Raw genomic sequence first — 9,959 nt, forward strand, 5'->3', positions numbered from 1 at the left:
GCCTCCCAACAATGACAAGTTCTTACAGTGGGAGAAGGTGTTAGTATTTTCATCACCAGGAGCTCAAGGGCTTATTTCACAGGATAAAGGCATCAGATTTTAGACTGAGTAAACAACAACTAAATTGCTTATTTTGTACGTGAATTGAAACAAGGTCAACGTGTACATGTTAGGAGGCAAAGTGACAGTTTAAATACAAAGCAAGTGCTATTTCTCTACTCAATCAGAGGCAGCTGAGGGATGACAGCAGTTTGTAAGAGCATCAGAAGGAGCCATTGCCCCTTTAAATTACCTCTTATAACAAAACGAAAAGAGAAAACAAAAGGGGGAGGGGGCAAAAAGCAGTGGCTCCGATACAGAGAAAACCAGATTTCTACCGGGTTTCTTGTCCCCTCGGAGAACGAGGCAGCACAGCGATGGCAAAGGAGAGCGCGGCCGGGCCGCCTCCAGCCTGCTGCCGCCGTGCGGAGCTCGGGCGCCACCCGCTGGAGCACAGGCGCTTCGAGCCGACATGGGACTAGGGTGGTAACCCGGAGAAGAGCCGTCGAGGAGCAGCCTTCTTCCTCCGTGAGGCCTCGGGCGCCTCGCATCCCCAAACCATCGGAAAACGCCCCATTCAGCCGCTGCACCAGCGCTGGCCGGCGGGGGCTGGCTGAGATGCAGCGAAATGGACAAACCTGCAGGGCACCGCGGCGCGACCGCACCAACGCACCTCCCAATCATACCCAGCCCTGGCAGAAGGCAGCAGCGAGGGGAGGGCACCGACGGGCGTGAAGAGAAATGAAAAAATAGCACACATAAGTAACACTATAGCAACAATAAATACCTGTAAGACACGGGGGGCTGTGCTCCTCAATGTTCTATTTTTAACAATTAAATTATTTGGTATCTGGATGCTCTACTGAATACCTCTGAGGTATGCACTCATATTAACCAGACAGGCAAAAGGGTCAGCTTAATTTGGAAAGGAATTCCTTGCAGAAGGAATCATCTAATTTATCATCTGATACTTGGCTAGAAGTTCCAGCATGGTTGTTTCTTAAAAGAAAAGAAGAAGAAAAACTAATTCCAGGAAGAAATCTTTAGGGTCATTTGAATTTTTAGATTACTGATACCTCGTCATATTGGTGAAACAACAGGTCAGTGGTGACTGACATACCCTTAAGATGTGTTAAGAAAGCCATTGTGGACATGTATTCCAGATTTAAGCCACCCGATTACAAATTGGGAGTGTTGGTTTTAATATTAGCATTTCAATGAAGCTGAATCAATGACGTTTTTGTCTTTGTAGAAGACCACAGTTTTCAGCACAAAAATAAAGCTGATGTTCATGTGGCTAGGAAAATTACTAAGAAACCATTTTATCCTGTCTCAGAAAAATAGTTCACCTCACTATTTCTTGCCAAAAGACTACCTAGGAAAATATATATTAAATGGACAGGGGTTTTCTTTATCTTGGTCAGTCTTTCCAGAAAAACAGTCTAGTGAGAACAACTCTCCAGGATAAACTTGAGCTCTCACATAAATTACACTATCTGCTACCACACTTTATGTCATGATAAACTGAAGCTTCCAGTACATCGTGCTCCACTAGTTTCAAATAATTAACATGCTCAAGGCCAGTATATGCACTCACCACTGAAGGAAGCAAATATCCTTCGCAAAAGTTTATTTATTGATATTAAATTTTCCTCATCCCTTCAACTAAAGATACAAAATTTTACTATATATATGTGAAGCCCATAGTTTCAGGGGCCTCAGGGAAGGACAGATTTAGTGCTGAGGAGCTAGTACTCACACTTTGCAGAGGTAGAGAGAAGCTCCGTTTAATCCCTCGAGGCACTTTTCCACTCAAAGCTTCTCTCACTATTGCAACTTAAGTATCTCCCTTTAGAAAAAACTTGCATCACTTGTGGTGCCAAATGTGCAATTTATTTTTTTTTTTCCCAGTACTTTGGATCATATTTTCCTGGGAAGACAATTTATCCCATCAAACATACTTCCTTTCAGGTTACAATTACTGCAACCCTAAGCAGCAGATGTATCTTTCATAATGCCACCTAAAGAGATGAGTGAAAGACAGTTTCTGGGGAAGAAAACAAACAAAGAAAACCCCACACCTATCTGTCTGACAGGTTTGCATACTTGAAGAAGCCACTGCTAAATAAAAAGTATTTTTACACACGGACTTCATTTTGCCTTCCCATTCCATGGAAATAGAAGTTTACCTGCCTAGGATCATGTGGCAATTCCTTGAAATGTCTTTCAGAAGAGTCATGTCATTGCAGACTCATTTGAAATGCAGTTCAGCGAGTTTTAGATGACTTACCCAGCTATTTCCCAGTGCGTCACACTCCCACTCTCCCTTATATTCTACACTGCCTGTAACACCAAAAACCAGTATTGCTCTGTTGAATGAAGCATTACTGAGCGAGTTGAAGCAAACACCTTCTGCATTCCAGTCACTACCAACCAAAAGATTTGGGAAGCAAAGACATTGAGAAAAAAAAAAAACAAACCAAACCAAAACCACAACAGCTAACTGATACTACCCAGAGAAAAATAAAATCTAAAAAGTTTCTAATCTAATTATAAACTGAAGATCAGCAACAGTCTATGCACCTCTATGCAGAGGGTACCAGGGGCCAAGTCTTCTTGTACTTGTTTGGACACAGGCTCTCTTGTTTTCTAATGAGCCAGAAATACACCAATGAACACACACTGTCGATTTATATCACTCTATTCTGAATGTGGATAACACCTATGTTGAAAGCTAATCCTAAATATCAGGTTGAAGGCCCCGCTCAACAGATTCAATCTGCAGGTATGTTGCAACATCCTACCACCATCAAGTAAAAAATATATGAGTACTTTTACATATATATATATATATATATATATACACATTTTTCTCCCTTTCCCTCTGCCAGTTAATCCACAGTTACGGAAGACAGTCCCACAGGGAAGTTTGTATTCCCTTATCTTCCGCACGAAATGCCCACAACCTTCTTTTGATCTTTCCTTCTTCGGTATATACTTATTAAAAAGCCCTCACTCTACCAAAACAAACATTACACTGTGAAAACAATTCTCCTAGTGGAGAGAACAACAAAGCCTGATCCACAGAATAGATTATTAGGCACACCACTGCTTAATGCACTCCTGAAAAGCACTCAGCTACTGTTGGGGAAACAGAAAGCCACACATTCTTAAGCAAGCCAGACTTCTATATCTGTAGGAAAAGCATTAAAAAGAAAAAACCCCAACCTCCAGCACTGCTTACCACAATAAGCAACAAAGTCAACCAGTGTTTGTATATTGTGTATGAGCCTGTTATCACCAAGATAAACATAACCTAATTCAAAGTCAACTCATTATTAACCATACACGCTTGAATTCAAGGGAACAAAATACCTATGCCACTCTTATGTGATAGAATCTACTAACCAAAATGGTTGGGAGACAACAAAGCCTACAATAACAGAATGGTTCAGAAAGAATACAGTTCCCTCGAGTGATCAGGGCATGCAGATGAAGTGAAAAAAGATATGAAATCCCTCTGCAGACAATTTTCTCTTCTAGAAATCTGGACTTGCAGTTCAGATTTGCCTTATCTCCAGACTATATCCTAGGCTTAAACTACTTTACACTTATTTCTCTGTGTGACCGAGCTGGCAGTACAAGTCTGTATTATAACAGAAAGTAAAGCAAATTTGCTTGTGACTTGCCCTTATATGACAGAAGCAAAATGAAATTTTTCAAGAGAGTTGCAAAACTTGTTGGGAGTACTGGTTAATGCGAGTGCACACACTCAGAGGTATTCAGTAAAATATTCAGGTACCAACTAATTTAATTGTTAAAAATAAAAAATTAAGAACAGTCATCACTTTAACACACTTGACAGCAAGCCACTAGTCAGCAAATCAACAGCTTTCAGATATCAAGACCCAAAAGAATTCTGCTGGGTTTGCCCTCAGGGCATGCAATGTCAACGTATTCTTCCTGAGCTCCATATTTCCCATTTGACCTCCAAACTAGTGTGACAGCCCGCCATTTCGAAACCATGGTTTTGTCCCCAGAGTCTGCATTATCTACCAATGGCTTGCGCTCTTTCCAGTAATTCATGCTGGCTCTGGAGCCTCTCTCTCATTCTGCTTACCTCTCTATTGCTTTAACTCAGCTTTTGAAACTTTCAGTAATGCTCGCCCTAAATGAATCTGGAGATACCACTGTGAAGGCAGAAGTGTGATGGTGAAAGCAAAGCACCATAACCATTCTATCATCAAAACAGTATTTGGTTGGTGAGGTTGAAAATTCTGTTATTCCACATGTAAACAGAAACAGTTATTAAAACATGGCAGCAGAGAACAATGTATGTGTTCAAATAGCAGCTTGCAACAGTTTGAAGTTATGCTTTTACTCATTGCCTTTAAAAATCTGCATCTTTTCTTTAGTCTTCACTTCTGCACTCAAAAGCGAATGCCTTTACCAAACTTGTCCATTAAAATAATTATTGAGGTGCACCAGCTTATATCCAAAGCTTCTTGATCATGTAATTATAACACAATTCCAATTTGTGACATCAGTACATCACCATGGCATTGAATACAGCATCAGGCCAAAACAAATACCAATATTCAAAAGCTCAATGACTTTCAACTTCCGTGCAGTACTGAAATCTAACCTCCTCACTGGTTACTCATACCACAAACACAGACATCATTTCCCCCTTTCCACCTCCCAGAATTCTAGTTTTCAAGCAAGTGTATCTGAGTCTATGCTCACAGTGACGGGAGACGTATTACTGTGCCTCATCCAATGTTTCATTTGAAAAGTAAAAACCTACAATCAAGGTTTTAGCAAAGCTGAGGAGGCATGACAATATAAATCCTTCCTCTAAAAGAAAAGGGCTGGAAATAAAGTTACCATGACAAATGGCTTGGGACCATAGCCTGGAGTTAATCTGATCAAAACACAACAATTTTATTCAACATCCTCTTAAAATCATGTAAAATCTCACACTAGAAGGGACCCATAAGGATCACTGAGTCCAACTCTCTGCTCCTTGTAGGACTACCCAAAACTAAATCATATTACTAAAAGTGTCATCCAGATAATCAGATAACCAGCAAATCCATAAGAGTTTTATTCAGTAGAGCTTGTTGAGAAGGTAAAAGTTAACGGAAGCAACTCAGAATGTATGTTCTTACTGTACAGAGTATATACGTAATGTAGTAGTTATTTTGAGATCAACTCACCTAAAATATTTTGGAAGGGGAAAAGAATAATATTAACAGACTGAAAAATATCAAAGTTTTATTCTATGTCATAGGAGGGAATAACACTGATTTTATCAACTTTACAAAAAAAAAGTCATCAGATGAAAAGTTCTAATGTTGACACAATCTTGGCTTTTCGGGCACACAATTCATAACTGCAATGAGATTCTGCCTGCAGAACAGTTGCAGACAAATGTTCTTACGTTACAAATGTTTGACATAAATGTATGAAAAAAATACAAATTATTGAGAGGTATTTGACTTCCTATTGTTACTGATACAAGATGTATCAGAACACATAACATCAAGCTATTATAGAATGGAAATCCAGCCATGATACCCTACATCTGCTTTTACCAGAAGAGTCAACTTGGCAAAAAAGGAAGTTTGAAACTGTATGCTCAGTGGGTGGCAGGAATCTGCAATTTTGAAATCTAAGCTTTGGATATGAGACAGCTCTTTCACACTGCTGCAAATGAATAGTTTTGCTCTTTGAAAACAATATATTGGCCACTGTTTGAGAGTATTGTGTACCAATTCAGAGACTGTTACTTGATTTTTAAATACACAGTAACATTGATTTTCTGATCTGCCTCAGCACAAGCAGCATATTAGACAGTACTTGTATAAAGACAAAGAATTCAAGGGTGGTTGTTTTGTTTTCTTGTAACTACTGTAAAGTAAGGCATCCAAATTCAAGTTACTAACTTAAATAGCTCATTGTTTAAAGGAAAAATCCAAATTAGGGGAAAATAATAAACAACATCCACAGCAAGTTTTGTGAATCATCCACTCAGATCAACAGGGTATAAGGAGCAGTCAAATACAGTGACAATTGTTCTCTTACACCAAGATGATTCAGCATGACTTGTGAGACAAGAGTGAGCTGGCATTCATTTAACTAGTAAGACCCCAAAAAAGCCAGAAAACTATTATTATTATAAAGCTGTAGCACTGAACATGCAGTTAATTCTATATGCTGAAGATTAAAACCATGAAACTACAAAATACGCTTACAGTACCAAAACAATGAAGAGACTAAGTACCAAGGATAGAACTATACAGGCAACCATATAGCATCTACTTTCCAAAGTAAAATAAAAAAGAGAAGAGCTTTTGTTTTTCCTTTTTTTTTTTTTTAACTTCATTCCAGCAGGAAACCCACATAGTATTAAGATCAGCATCCAGTGACAACTCAAAAATTTCAAGAAAGAAATTTCAACCCAAGTTCATTCTGAGTCAGTGAACTGTTTTGCCTCACAGCTCTTAATTCTTTCATTATTTTAAAAGATTTTCAGCAAGAAATAGAATTGTCAAAAAGAACAACAGCAAACCTAGTGTTCAAAAAGGAAAAAGAAACAACTGTAATCTAATCGTAAAATGAAAAACTAAAAATGAAAGGACTGGGAGTGGAGGGATGGTGCACCATACCTTACTAGGAATCCGAAAGCTTTCAATAGGACTGAGGTCATGAACGCTCTCCTGAGGACTTCTTAGACCCTTTAAAAGAATTTTAGTAGTCAGTTAAGATTGATTACTTTATGTATCTTGAGATCAGATTGCACAAGTCTTACCTGGTATTGAATATATACCCACAAGAACTTCAATAAATCACACTGACATGACGCTGGAATGCTTAGACCTTATTCTATAAACATTTAAACAAGACCATTGGTGTAGAAATTATGCTCCTCAAACATCAAAACATTTCCAAGTTAATGCTGCACTATGTACCTTTTCAGTACAGCTCACTAACATTCCCTTCATAAGGTTCAGTTAGATCCTTACACACTTCATTCCACTAACTTCATGGTTTAATGGAATCAAATAAATGAATTAACGTTAAGTGCAAAGTTCATTACTATGTAACAAAACTACATTATTTTTGCTTGAATGGCGTATTTGTCTTATTTACAATATAACACTATTAGGACTGGTTTTCGTTACCGGTGTAACAAACTGAAAAAGATGCATAATCCACATTATATGTTTTATATAATAACAAAATGTAGCTTTAAATAGCATATAGCCACAGAAACAGAATATTCTCTAGCAGACTGAAACTTTGTCCACGAAGCAGCAATTAACCAGCCCAGTACGTGTTTGCCAAATATCCAACATATTCACAATCTTATGAGGCAACAGCACAGAACATGCTGTTTAGCATGTTTTCTGTCCACTTCCTAGCCAGAGGTGAATCCAAACATTCAAATTTCAGACATGGTTCTGACTTCAGCTTCCCTTGAGACCTCAAGGTGTTCATGTGAGCCGCGAGTTCCAGGCAGACTTCCCTCCTACTCTTGCAGTTGACACTAACAGCACTGCTTTTAAGCCCCTTTCAGGCCCTGGGCACCTACCCTTTCTTTCAAACAAAAGGACCCATGCAATTACTATGTGAGTTTATGACGGAAATGTTCATTTATCCTTTGATACAGTGTTTTATGATTTCAGCACTTTTGTGATAACTACTACATTTTACAATTGTTTCATCTTCCTAAGATGCAAAACCTCCTCCTTTGGGTTTTGATTCTGATTTCCCTGCACACTATTTCAAAACATCCTCCCTTCCCAGTTACCACCACCAAAGGTGACTCACCTCTATGCATCTGACATTCAAAGTAACAAACAACCAAAGCAACTGCTGCCATTCCTCATACATCACAGAAAACCTTTCACACATCCTCTCAAAATCCACAGTACTAGCAGCTTGCCTTTAGAAGCAGTAAAATGTTGCACTTATCAAATGCTAAGCGGGACCTAATCCTTGTCAAAGGCTGGCAACTGCATAAATCACATCATTTTCAGACCACGATTTCCACACTGTGCAGGCTTGCCACGGCTCTTGTTAAGCCAAAAAACTGATCATTTACCCCTGCACTGAAGGGGAGCAGAACATAATTCTGGAAATTCAATTTCCATGCTGGTGTCTGGTTTAGGCCCTGTCTCCTGCGTAAGTATCACAACTCTGAGGACAGAGGTTAGGGAAAATAACCAAACTTCAGTTTCTGACTTTCCCATCATTTTCTACAACTATCTAGAATATATGATGTGGGGAGTGACTCAAGTGAGTTTTTGTAAGTTCTCAAATTTAGACACACAGGCAGAGAGGCTTCATTTTATAAGTACTTTGTATACTTGAATGACTCGAATGCTCCTCTAATACACTCCTTTAAAAAGGCTCACAACCTCAGAAATACTAGGGCAAACATAGACTAAACCTACATAACCCTAGAGACCACTGGTACAAAGAAGTGGGCTAACAGAAACACATGAAGTGCTCCTGAACACAGTCAGTATATGCCATCCAAAGACCTCCCCGGCTCCTCCACAGTCTCACCTCCCTTTTGATCAAGAGCTTTGCCAGAGACAACGCTATGTCATAGTGCCTTGGCCCAGTGCCCCAAAATCATACGTGGAAAGGGAAACTTGCACAGACCATCGTGTCAGCTTGCACACTGGTTTGTCTGTCACAATCCACCTGCTGGCACCTATGCGTGCTTCCGTTTCTTGATTTAAAGAGGCAAAAAACGCTGGATGCACTCGCACCGATAGCTGATACACATCACGACTCCCCTCTGCCCATGGCGGGCTGCGGGCGGTGCCCGCGCCCCGGAGGCCTGTGAGGGTGCCTGGGCACCACTGCACACACCTGCCCCGGCCCCCTCGCCGTGGGCCAAGGCGCCTCCCGTGGAGAGCCCGGGACCCCCAGTAGCCCGGCGGACCTCCGGTGCCGCTCACCTGGCGGGTCATCAGCGACTTGATCTTCTGCATGATTGTGCTAGTGCTACCGCTACCGCCACCGCCGCCGCCGCCACCGCCCCACAGCGCTCAGCAGCCCCGCTCGGCGGCAGACTTCCTTCCCGGCAGGCACAGGGAAGCCATGTTGGACGCCACCTGACAGCACCCTCCCACTGCTCCCTGGGACCAGTAGTCCTTAAGCGGCGGCGCCCAACTACAGTTCCCGTCAGCCCGGCCGGGAGGCAGCCGGTGGGACCGCCCTTTCGGTCGTAGCCCGCGGAGGGCGGCGCTCCAGAGGCGTGGGGGTGACTGGGTGTGCCGTGAGGGGAAGTAGGGGTTCAGGTGCCGTGGTGGCTGCGGGAGGCGCTTCTGCCGGCAGAGGCAAGGCTCCGGTGCGGCCGTAGCACCCTCCGGAGCCGTTCAGGAGCTCGCGGTTTGGCAGCCCGCTGTCGGGAAGCGCTGCTGAACGCATGTCGGAACAGCCCGTGTTCGGCCTCGTCTTCTGCGTTACGGTTGCGTCCGCGGATGCCTCGAATGGCGCTGGTGGGGCTTGGGGAATGTTTGAGCGTTGTGGTTTAGAGTTTGAAGGCAGTTGTCTGAGAGGACAAAACGACGCTTTGTCTAAAGAGACAGACTGGAAAATACGCTTGGACCAGGACCATTTTCTGTTTGCTTTGGGTTATTTCGGGTGTTGTGCATTAGTGCATCTGGCCTGTTCATGGATGTACAATCTTGCATCCGCAGAACAGGATTGTTTGCGTACTTTGGCCGTTAGATCTCAACTAAAAAAAATAAAGCTCTTAGATTTTTAGATTTGTTTTATATCCATAAAAGAAACGGAAGAATTTGTCCTGTAATCTTTGCTTCAGAGGAGACAACAGTAATAAGGCTACCAGCACTTCCACTGTGGCATAGTCGTACCTGGAGAAAATGTTACCTTTC

General features: G+C 41.7%; 1 protein-coding gene across 4 annotated transcripts in view; it reads right to left on the minus strand.

The window, feature by feature from the left end:
- The window catches only part of VPS50 (VPS50 subunit of EARP/GARPII complex), an 88,666-nt gene extending 79,526 nt beyond the window's left edge, over positions 1–9,140 (minus strand). For all 4 annotated transcript variants that reach the window (XR_013956193.1, XR_013956194.1, XM_080610041.1 and 1 more), the window contains exons 1-2: positions 9,018–9,140; positions 6,711–6,779 (exon numbers count right to left, since the gene is read on the minus strand). Coding sequence is in view for 2 of the 4 variants with exons in the window: in XM_080610041.1 (XP_080466167.1) it covers positions 6,711–6,779; positions 9,018–9,050 (102 nt within the window). In the remaining 2 variants the exon portion in view is untranslated. The remainder of the gene's footprint in view (positions 1–6,710; positions 6,780–9,017) is intronic.
- Positions 9,141–9,959: the final 819 nt, after the last annotated feature.

This window comes from Psittacula echo, assembly GCF_963264785.1.
Source record: "Psittacula echo genome assembly, chromosome: 2".
NCBI lineage: Eukaryota > Metazoa > Chordata > Aves > Psittaciformes > Psittacidae > Psittacula > Psittacula echo.